This window comes from Macaca nemestrina, chromosome 2 (assembly GCF_043159975.1).
Source record: "Macaca nemestrina isolate mMacNem1 chromosome 2, mMacNem.hap1, whole genome shotgun sequence".
NCBI lineage: Eukaryota > Metazoa > Chordata > Mammalia > Primates > Cercopithecidae > Macaca > Macaca nemestrina.
In genome coordinates this window covers 18,674,976-18,687,345 of record NC_092126.1, presented here as the reverse complement: position 1 = coordinate 18,687,345, position 12,370 = coordinate 18,674,976, and the positions used below count along the sequence as shown (strand labels likewise).

General features: G+C 36.9%; 1 protein-coding gene across 13 annotated transcripts in view; it reads left to right on the top strand.

Annotated features, from left to right (window-relative positions):
- The window catches only part of LOC105470974 (RNA binding motif single stranded interacting protein 3), a 1,471,638-nt gene that overhangs the window by 872,766 nt on the left and 586,502 nt on the right, over positions 1–12,370 (top strand). For 9 of the 13 annotated variants that reach the window (XM_071090773.1, XM_071090775.1, XM_071090774.1 and 6 more), the window contains one exon: positions 5,110–5,282. In XM_071090773.1, the coding sequence (XP_070946874.1) occupies positions 5,110–5,282 (173 nt within the window). The remainder of the gene's footprint in view (positions 1–5,109; positions 5,283–12,370) is intronic. The other 4 variants (XM_011723340.3, XM_011723338.3, XM_071090779.1 and 1 more) reach the window with 1 other exon arrangement.

Below are 12,370 nucleotides of genomic sequence, written 5' to 3'. Positions count from 1 at the left end.
CCTTGCCCTGTTATAGTGCAGTGTTACAGTGTTCAGCAACCCCAGACCGTAAACACTCTCTACTCCTAAATAGGATTTATAAAGTGTGACTTTGAGCAACATAGCAAAGTCAATTTTATCTGCCGGAAAATATTTTTCTTTACTAACATTTTAAAATCCCTTCCTCAGTGCTCCAAAATGATTTAAAAGCTAATCAATGATAAAATTCCAAATCCCTCTAAAGACAAAGAATTGAGAAATGAAGCAGAGCCACTTTAATCAGTAAAGTGGCTGCTGTGACCCATTAACCCCTAGAGATCATTGACACTTCTTTTATTTATTTATTTGTTTTTTAAGGTACTGTTCTTTGGTCATATGTCTTTGGCAGCAAGAACATACAAAATCGCTTTTGCTTTTCACAAATTAATTCATTTAGGTCTGTGCATTTGTCAGGCATTCCTGGAACTTTCTGCCAACATTTTGTTGATTAAAGGATGTGTATTTGCAAAATGGGTGGAGAGGAAGGAATTTATAATTCTTAAAAGCAAAGAATGATTTATAATGCTGACTGCTACCTGAATCAATCAGTGCGTCATCAACAGATAAATGAAATACTAAAGATAAGGAAGAGTTCCCACACTGGGTGTTAAAATCTGCGGATTGATTGGTTCAATAACACTGAGAACATCGACCACTTTCAGCAGAATTTCTAGAATTTACAAACAAGGATATGACAAAGAAAACTGCCTTTTTGTATTTTGTTCAGAAAGCTTCTGAAATACATTCTTTCTTCACAAGTCTGGTGCTTCCACTCCTAAGTATAAATTACGTATCTCACTTCAGTGCACACAAGTTCCCGATCCTCATCCCAACTTCAATTGGCTTTTGACTATTTTGTTAATTTTTTTCCCAGTGAATTTGCTGGGTCTTTTGGAGGACACATTTATTGTTTTAGGCATCATGCAATTTACTAAATGGTGTTCTGGTTATGGAAATGCTCACAAAGAGCCCTGGGAGGGAAAAGAATTAAGTAAACCCATATTGATCATCCTGTAGCTGGTGCTTTCTTATTTGATTAGTCAAGGACTCAGTCTGAACTGGTCCTTCTAATCCGTGATACATAAAGCTGGAGACATTTTTCTGGCTCCCTGGTGGTTTTAAAGGCTATGCAATGGGAAAAACTGCTTTAAACAAAGTCTCATTTTTGAAAAAGCCTGAGCACAGAATGGAATTCAAAGAATTTGGAGAGAGGGGATGTGAAAGTGGTAGCAAACAGCGTTAAAAAGGCCCTGGGAATTTTAAGAGAATAAGGCATATAAGTGAAGTAAAGAGAAATCCCATCTGACCCATTATGAGATACACCAGGAAGCCACTTCGGCAAGCATGTACTGAACACCTACTGTGTGCAGGACTTGTAAAAGAGGTAGAGCTTAAGTTTTGTGAGGATTCCAAGAAGCTAACCAGAATACTTTATGTTAGGAAATAAGTCATAGTTTTTTATGCTAGCTAAGAAACTTAAGCTTTATGTAGATATTAAATATCAAAAAAGCAATGAATATATTCTATTTAATCCAAATACCAGGAAAAGCAAGTTTTCTCCGGTGTAATTCGTTTTAAAATTCTACATGAAAAATGTTGATACTAAAGTAATTCTAAAGAATAGTTGAGAAAAATGTTTCTTTCTTTTTTTTTTTTTTTTTTTTTTTTGACAAAGTCTTGCTCTGTCGCCTGGCTGTAGTACAGTGGCACGATCTCGGCTCGCTGCAACCTCTGACTCCTGGGTTCAAGCAATTCTTCTGCCTCAGCCTCCCAAGTAGCTGGGATTACAGGCACATACCACCATGCCCAGCTAATTTTTGTATTTTTAGTAGACATAGGTTTTCCCTATGTTGGCCAGGATGGTCTTGATCTCCTGACCTTGTGATCTGCCTTCCTTAGCCTCCCAAAGTGCTGGGATTACAGGCGTGAGCCACCGCGCCCAGCTGAAAAATGTTTATTTCAAAGAAGAAATCTGGAGGCTCTGGGTTTTGCTCCTGTCATGTCTACTCTTTCACTTTGGCATTTCTTATCTATTGGTCAAGGTGTGTTTGCATTGCACAATTTTCTTTCTTTTTTATTTTTATTTTATTTTTTTCTGAGACTGGGTCTTGCTCTGTTGCCCAGGCTGGAGTGCAGTGGCACCATCATGGCTCGCTGCAGCCTCAGCCTCCAGGGTTCAAGTGAACCTCCCACCTCAGCCTCCTGGATAGCTGAGACCACAGGCACATGGCACCACACCCAGCTAATTTTTGTGTTTTTTGTAGAGATGGGGTTTTTCCATGTTGTCCAGGCTGGCCTCGAGCTCCTGGGCTCAAGCAATTCACCCATCTCAGCCTCCCAAAGCGCTAGGATTACAGGCGTGAACCACAGTGCCCAGTCTGGACAATTTTCTTATCCCCAACCTACCCTGACTTCCCAATGAATAAGGGGCATAAAAGATGAAACATGATAGAAAGCTTGAAGCCCACTGCATATGAGATGGTACAGACTCTGGCTGAGGGGAAAAATGGGAATTCAGAGAAAAGGGTGTTTCCAGGAGGCTGGCTGAGATTTTGGTGGCTGACTGTATTCTGAGATTTAGAATTAAGAAGCAGATAAAGCTAACACCAAGTTTTCTAGCATGGAGACTGGCAGAACAATAGCAACACTGAAAGACGTGGGGTAATTGTATTGGGTGGCTAGTGTGGGGAATTGGGAATGAGAGAACAGGTGCAGTGAGTTGCATTTGATATACTGAATCTAAAGCACATTGTCTTATAGATAGTGGGAAATAGGGACTGACCACATTTAAAATCCTGGAAGGTGTGAAAGATTACTATTGCAACAAACGAAGCTGGGTACTGCTAAAACTTGGCCTTCTTTCTCTATATGCTAAGTGCTGTCTTTATTCCATTTTTTATTATATATATTATAGCCTAAATATTTCTCAAGTACCTACTGTATATCAGGCGCTAGACTAGGTGCTAATCATGTATGGGTTTGACACATTCCCTGCTCTCAGGAAGCACACAGATTGGTGCTAGAGACAGGCATTAAATAAGCCAAAAATAATTAAATAAGACCAAATATGCTGAAAGCTTTGGAGGAAAATACCAGTGTTGTAGGATGATACTAAATTTGAAATCAGAAGGATGGATTAGAGCCAGCCAAGTACAGTAGGGCTGAGAATGGGAAGGGTGAAAAGTTGGGAGTACCACAGTGTCTGGTCTAAGAAGTGATTGGAGAAAAAGTCTGATAAAAAATCATGTGGAGCTTTTAGGACTTTTTAATAAGTTTGGTGGGAAGCCACTGCAGGATTCTACCTAGAAAGTTCAGCTGTCTGTGATTAAGGCCACAGTCAGCTCTATTTCCAGGATATCTCATTATTTACCCAGACCCAACGGGCCTGTCAATTTTGTCAGCGGCACAGGTTTTGGAATGAAAAGACATATTATTTTCATGTTGAATATGTTTCTTGAGGTTTTTTTTTAAGAATGAAACTGTAGAGACACAAAGTACATTTCTTTCCCTCAGATTATATTATTCCTTACCTTTATGCCATGGCACAAAAGGTATTATAGTTTGACCTCATCTGAATACTTACTTGCTAATGTTCCAAAAATATGCTGTTTGAGAAATACATACCTTCCAACTGATAAAATAGCTAAAGACTCTTCATCTTCAGATTAGAACCCAGCCCAAAGTTTCCCCCCTGGAATCTTGATGAATGTGCTTATTTTATTTTGGGGTAGCACTTGGGGTCACAACTGAGAAAATTTGGGATAGTTATATAGGTTGATACTACTACAAGACAGATACAAACCACAAGTATTAACATTATTGTTATTTTTACTAATATTGTACACTTACTAATTTCTAGGAACCATTTTGTTTGCACTAACTCAACTTTTTGAAAAAAATCGTATAACTTAAGAGAGTACCGTTATTATCTCCTTCATATTAATGAGAATGCTGCTTCTCAGAGAGGTTAAGTCACCACTTAAAGGTCACAGAGCCAAGAAGAGACACAGCAGGGCCTCAACCTAGACAGTCAGCATTAGTTGAGAAGTTTTGAAGGTATGCCTGTATAAAGAAAGGAATAAGCATAATTAGTAAATATATCTATAAATTCTGGTATGTATAATTTTTAAAACCCTCACATTGTGTATTCTAAATTTCTAGGAGTCATTTTATCATTTTAATTTTGCCATATAATAATGTAATGAATTAAAACAGTGGTTCTCCCAGGGGGAGATTTCTACCAGCACCAGGGAGCATTTGGCAATATCTGGGAATATTTTTTGGTGATCGCATCTGGGGAATGGGCGTTACTAGAATCTGGGAGATAGAGGCTAACGATGCTACTAAACATCTTACAATGAACAAGGACAGTGCCCAAAACAAAGAATTATCCTGTCCAGATGGTTCATAGTGCCTACGTTGAGATCCTGGATTAGAGTAATTTAAAGAGGATCTTGAAGGTTAGGAAAGAATGGTAGCCCCATCTTGCAAACAAGGAACATTCAACATAAAGAAACAATTTTGGGAATGTGAGAAAGAGCTAAGATGGATTCATTCATTCAGTCATCCATAGAATCACTATTTGTAGGAATGATTTCTTTGTATCAGGAATTGTGCTGAACAGTAATGTTGAGGAAAACAATAGGAGCCAGTTTCTTTGGAGAAAGGAAGGAACAAAGTTATAGAGGGAAACCAAAGATGCTAGGGTATTAAAGGTAAGCTAGGGTCAGAGTTTATTGCCAAAAGTGACGGTTTTATTAGGGAGGAAGATGTGCTACTTTCCCAGGCTAAGGAGAGTCACTGTAGTCAGAGACAAGTTCAAATGCCATATGCTACTGCCAGGAACACCTGGTAACTGCTTTTTGTCCCTTTTATGGCTGACTTATGCTGATCTGAACAGAGGGCCAGGGTGGGGGAAGCAAATGATATTCTCGAATGCAACAGAGAGTAGTGATAGAAATGTGTGTGTGTGTGCGTGTATGCGTGTGTATTGGAGAGGACACATAGCTTACATTGCTTTCGAGTTGTGCTGCTGGCCTGTGAATAGGTGCTGGCTTTTGTTTTTCCAGTAACAGCTTTTTCTGTTTCCAGCAGTCCTATGCACCAGCTCCCCACCCCATGGCTCCTCCCAGCCCCAGCACAAACAGCAGCAGCAACAACAGCAGCAACAACAGCAGCGGGGAACAGTTGAGTAAAACCAACCTGTACATTCGAGGCCTCCCACCAGGCACCACTGACCAGGACCTAATCAAGCTGTGCCAACCGTAAGTGTCCTTCTGCTGCCTGTGCTGTTTCTCACTCACATACTTGCCTTGGTGGGCAGGATGTGTTATTGCACTCAATGTACTCATCCACTGGTGTCTCAGTGAGGAAGACTCTTCTTTACAAACAGGACTTAAATTTGAGACTCAATGCTAGTTTATTTTTGGGAGTGGAAATAGTTTACTTTTTGTTGTTGAGTGAAGTTCTCGAGCAGATATACGTGGAAATGCTGGCTGATTCATAGATATTTGACCTGCAAGATGAAGATCAGTAAGAGTCACACTCTCAAACCATGTGGCCAGTGGAGTCATTGATAAGTCTCATGAAATAAACGGATTTTCTTGAGAAGTATTAGTGAAGGGAATCTCAAAAACTCAGAAGTGGTAGATTTCAGGATTACCTCGTGTTACAAAGCTTTTCTGGCCAGTGCTCGGTAAATGTAGGTTCAGCCAGGATCATGTATTTGGAGAGGCATAAGACTAATCTTCTAGTTTCCTTGAAAACATCTACTGCCTAGTCCAGTGAAGCCATCTCCTACCAAGACTAAGGACCACACTTACTGAGTAGTTTGATATTTGCTTGGAAGCTTGAAAATTATTAAATCCTCTTCAATAGTGTTTTCATGAATCTATTATCTACCAACATTTAAGTCATTAGTTCTCTTATTTCTGTGCAAATAAAAACATATTTAAGTACACTTTCCCATACAATTAATAATGAATTAAGAATCATAGACTTGGCTGGGCGCGGTGGCTCACGCCTGTAATCCTAACACTTTGGGAGGCCGAGGCGGGTAGATCACAAGGTCAGGAGATTGAGATCATCCTGGCTAACACAGTGAAACCCTGTCTCTACTGAAAATACAAAAAAGTTAGCCGGGCGTGGTGGCGTGAGCCTGTAGTCCCAGCTACTCGAGAGGCTGAGGCGGGAGAATGGTGTCAACCCGGGAGGCGGAGCTTGCAGTGAGCCGAGATTGAGCCACTGCACTCCAGCCTGGGCAACAGAGCTGTATTTTTAGGTTAGTATCTGATTATTTTCAAAATAATATTGGAACATATATTTGTCATTTGATTGTGACTTAGCTGTGTATTTTTAAAGTTTAAAAAACTATTACTCAATTGTTATTTTTCTCTTTTGCAATGCTTTTTAATAAGCCATGAGAATATTTATTTTGTAAATGTTCTGACCTCTAAAATATTGAAAGAGGAAAACAAAGCAGGCAATATTTATGTGCCTTTGTCCTAGATTTTAAGATTGGGAGTACATATCAACACAACGGAAAGTGGCAGATAAACCAACATACAAATACGTAACTATCCAATTGTTTGACAAAACAGTAGATAGATTAGGGTGGGAGTACCCTGTTACTATTGAGTGCCTTGATTTGTGAAAAAGGCAAGGCAGAACCTTAAAAGATAAATATATATATATATATATATATATTTTAATTTGTTCAAAAAATGTTAAATGTGCCAGAGCTCAGACATACAAATATACGTTAGATTTTGGCCTATAGAATATTGAGGTTGAGAATCAGAAGATAAATAATTCAACTTCTTTTGTTGTTTAAAAAATCTAAACTCTATTTTGAAAAGCAAGGTCTTTGAAAATGTAAAAGATTATAGACTTCATGATAGAAGGTTCGGGTGAAGTAAAAAGCAAAATAGCTATTGTTCTTGATTTATATTTGAAACTCATTTTTTTTAAAGGTAGCTATTAGGAAAAGATTCTTTCTTGCTGCTCTTTACCACTTGGAAAGCTGGGTGACACACAGATGTCTGGGCCCAAGCAATTATGTTTCACTGGGTCTGGGGTAGAGCCCAAGAATATGTATTTCAAACAGGATCTTTATTTAGTGTTGTTGATCTTTTGTGAAGCACTCCTCTCAACAGTCTTGAAGACCACCAACTATTTCTATTGTATAAAGTTTCACTAACTGATGAGGGTAGTCGCGATGGAATTTTGAGTGTTAAAACCTGCTCAACCACTGTGTAATCTTGAGGCAAATCACTTCCTCCCTCTAAGCCTCAGTTTCCTCTTTCTTAAAAGACTGGGTTGGTTTTTATTATTTCTGTGTTTACTTGTAATATCAGCAGTGTGCTGGAGCTGCCTCTGACTAACACACTTGAGCTAATTGTTAAATATTCAAGAATTTTGTGAGCAATCTGTTACAGACTTGGTAGCATGAAATTGGCCCTTGTGGGAGTGTTTATAACACAGGAATCAGCACATCCTGCAAATCAGAGCTTTTTAAATTTTTATTTTATTGAAGAGCTGCTGTATGAACACACCACTGATGTAGCATCATACTATGAATTGCTGTGTCAATATCCATTTCTGCATAGAAGTGCCAGAATTTTGTAAATGGAAATTATTACTTAAAAGCCTATATTGCCATTTTTAGCTCAGAGAAGAGATGCGGTAACACAGAAACATTCTTATTGAGGGAACAAGTTTTGTTAATGTTTTTATGTGCATTTGATAAAGAATATTAAGTGAACAGAGGATAATAGTTACTTGTTCATATTAATATTTGTCCACTAATAAGATCTGGCCCATTTATTGTTATTGTACAAATGTTTGTGGGTTCTCCTGTTACTGCAGTGATCTAGAACTGGGGTTTATTGCTTAGATTCTTTTTCCTGGACAATCTTAAAGAACCGATGTGATTGGGCAACATAATGTAGTGGAAATAACTGTGCACTGTGAGATCTATCTTTCAATCTTGGCTATGCTATCAAGTGAGTCTGTGGCCTTAGAGTAATGACTTGCTGCCTCTTAACTTTGGTTCCCCCCATATACAATATAATGGATTTGAACTCAACAATCTTTTATGTTTTTTTCATTCTAAAATTCTGATATTTGATTGAGGACCTCATTATTTAGCTGCAAAACTTACTCAAGATCACATTTTATATCTTTCTCCAATCCCCTCATGCAGTGTTGGCAGGGGCACAGTCAGAATTTATTCAGCTTCATGGATGTGACCTGATGGCTGAAAAAACCTTTAGTAAGAGACCAATGTAGGTCATTTGTAAAACCTTGTTTCTCTCTCTCTCTCCCTCTCTCTCTTTCTCTCTCTCCCTCCTAGTGTTGTCCTCTCACAGTGCTTGTTACCATTTTGCATTAGCAGTCTTCCAAAGATTCAAATCACTTTCCATTCCTGTAACTCATCTCACACTTTAAAATAATTTCACTCACAAAACAGATAATTTTAGTAGATTTAAATGAACTTGCCATCAAGATTCATTTTCCATATTTATTTCTATGAAATTATAAGTACTTTTAGAGTTAATATTCCTTAAAGGAAATGCAATATTTGCTAATATCCATTGTAATAAAATAATAGAAAACAGATACACAAAACAACATATTGCCTTTTTTTAAAAAAAGGTATAGACATATTGGATTTTCTGGTATGAGTATATAATATCCATGTTAATGCTAATGAACAGTAAGAAAATGGTATTAAAGAAAAAGAAATTGCATTATTTCTCAATATATAATCTGAGAGCAAATTTTTATTAAGGAGATCTATTCACATTCATCATTAAAGCTTCTATGTTCAGATCACACGTAAAATCAAAGAAAAGAAGATAAGACTGAAGAATAATAGATATAAAGAATGATTTTACTCTATGGAAAAATCTTTCTAGTTATACCTATGTTTTGGATGAATACATTATACTGGGTGTAGTATAGAAAATAGTATAGTTAAAAACCTTGTAACGTCTTTTTCTTGAGAAACCTTAAGGAACTTTATTTTGTTCTCAATCAAGAAATATTTACAGAATATATCCTGCATGCCTGTGGTAAGAAGTCAGTGGTGAGTAAATTTAGACAAAGGAGAAATATATTCTACTAGGGAAAATGGACATCAATTAAATATATGATCTGATATAAAATTGCAACTATAAGAGCAAAAAGGAGAGGAGCATGGTACTAACAGATTTTATAACAGAAGATTAGACCTAGGTAGGGTGATTAGCAAAGGTATGTCCGAGGAAGTGACAATTGAGCTAAGATTAGAAGGATGAATAGATTTAACTAATCGAGAAAAAAGTGGAAGAGCAGCCAGGTAGAGGAAACATTGTGTTCAGAACCAAGGGCTGGAGGGAGCATGCCAAAGACAAAGAGCTGAGAAAAAGCCATGTGACTATAGTAGAGAGAAGGAGGTGGAGTGTGGGGCAAAATGAGCTAGAAAACATGGAAGGACAAGATGGTTCCTTTGGAGATGATGTTAGAAGCTTGATTTATCTTAAGAACCATGGAGGAAATCATTGAATTGTCATAAACAGGAAGGTAGCATAGCTATATATATATTTTTTTCAAATAGGTAACTCCAACTGCAGAGTAGCAAGAAATGATCCTCTGAGATCAAGGAACAATTAGAGTAGGAATAGTTGAAAAGCTGAAAGAAGAATGTTTTTTGTTCAGAGAGGAGGGTGTGAGAAGTAATATTTGTGGTGGTAGAAAAATTATGTGTGGTGAAAGATTTTGTCATATGCATTCGTTTTTCCATTAAAAAGCAGGGACATGGGAACAATTAACCAAATGAACTTCAAAAGAAACAGCAAACTAGCACAGAATAGAACCCAAATGAGTTGATTTTTAGTTCATCCATTTTCTTACCCAGTCATGAATGGGTCATCAATATACTATTAAACAATTAAATGGCTGTAATATTAAAAGCACTAAAGGCAATGTAATAAAAACTAGAAATCCAACTGATTATACAAATTTACTCATGGATGGATTATCAGTTGAAGACTATTGATGGAACACTTGGATTCATATATCCTTTATGCTTAGGAAGACCAGATGGAAGTTGGAGAAGATAGATTTGATCTAATAAAGTGAGAGAGCATTGTAACTTTTTGAGCCAAATAAAATATTTGTAGTGTAATGATTTTTTACATGTTAAGTTATATTTTGTCTTTCCAAGAAATTGGTAACTTCTATTTTATGATTCGGAACATGCCCTTGAAACACATTTAAATTACTCCTAAAAAATAAAATCAAATATGCGTCATAATGGGTAGCATTTAAAATTGGAAAAAAAAAACATTATTGTGTTTATATTTTCTACATCTACAACATATTTTATCTAACCATTTTGTGGCTTATAAATTTGATTTAACACAATGTTCTCAGGAAGCCCCAGCCAATTGCCCCCACTTTCCTGTGATTAACTACTCTGGAGTTAATTAAAATATTGTGAAGGAACAGAGTGACTTGTTTTTCTGTTATAAAGTAAACATGCTGCTGCTAAGGCCACTTGAAACAGAATGCAGGAAAATAGAGGGAAACTCCTGGGTAGGTACATACATATTTCCAGTGTTTACCAGAAGAGCAGGAAAGTCAACTGCCCTGCCCCTCACTTTTCTCTGTAAATGTTTTCTTTGCTCAAGTTATGACATCCTAGCATTTCCCCCTTTAAAATGAAACTCTGAATGTCACTTTAACATTTAACAAGAGAGGAGAAACACCCACCATGAAAAGCCAGAGGAACAAAATAGAAGTGTTTGCGCTGGAGAGCTGAAGGGTCTGCCCAAGCTAATCTCCCAGACTTTTACACAACCCTGTTGGATATCTCATTATGGTGCGTGCTGAACGCTGAATAGTAAGAGCCAGACTCAAGTGCCATCCAGGCTCCAAGTGCAGAGTCCATTATACATGGTGTCAGACGGTTTTGACAAATGCACCGACACAATCAAACCTTTTATCAATTTAAAAGTAACCTTGTCACAGTAATCTGTCAGACTGTTCAGATACAACTAAAGGAAAACAAGTCATCATGCACTCCAGGGTAACCAAGTAAATAAGAAAAATGTGACTGGAAATTTTTAGAGTTCTTTCTTACTGTGTCATTGAAGATTTAAAAGTTTCCTCTAATAAGACCCTAGGAAATTTATTAGTAGCTTTCTTCTATGAGTCAGACTCAAATTACGCAGCTGCTTTTGAGATGTTATAAATCTATGTGGTGGCAGGTGTGAGCAGGAAGTGAATACTAGAATCTTTAAACTCTGCCTTTGTGTATTTTAAATGAGGGAGTGCTTTAAAGACTCAAAACACGATATTGGAATTCCTTAATTCAGCAGAGATTTGACAATGGGTTACATATATTATTTCAGATTTGGGGAAAATTATGTTTGCCAAGCATCTGCTGTAAACTAGACATAGTATTTGATTAGTACTAAATAACTGTCAATAATAGGTTGTTATATTTATGTATTATTTATATTAACACAGTTTTTGTGTATTACATGCCTCATACTCTATTAAGTTTTTAAATTATTTAATGCTCAAAACTTCCCTACAAAGTGGGGATAATACTTTCTTTAAACTGACACTCAAAAGGGTTAAAAAACTTGTTCGAATTTATGTAGCCACCATAGCCACCAGGATTCAAAATCTGGATCTGACTTCAAAGCCAGTATTCATAATCACTGAAACATTCATAATCACTGAAACATTCATATAATGAGAACAAGGGTGGCATAAATCATAGGTTCTCAGTTCCATGACTACTCATGAGGATCCCTTACGGACCCTTAGAAAATAGGTTTGGACCTCACTCTCTAAGTGTTCTGATTTAACCAGTATGGAATCAACCTGGATATTGGGATTTTTTGAAGCCTACTCAGATAATTCTAGTATGTAGCAAAGATTGAGAACTTTTCGAATTAATGATGCTCACGCAAATCTGAAAACATAATTTAATCCTCTGTTTTAGCTTTCTTACTCCGACTTTCAGAGGCTCTCCCAATTTCATAGGACCTACCACTGTGCTTTCAATTAACCAGAAGTATTAAAAATGAATATTATGAAAATTTGGGGATGAATTTGATTTTCTGATAACAAACTGACAGATTAGGCACATGGATAATAAAGTCCTGATTTATGCCTCTACAAGTGTTTTCAAGGATGTCCTTGGAAGAATCTTACTTTCCTGCTTTATGTAATTTCCAAAAGTCAAACATTTATTCAGCATTCTACTTTTTAATAATGTTTGCATTTAATTGATGATTAAGCAAGAAACTCTTCCTATTTTGACTCATGTTATTAAATTTCTATATATACTTACATT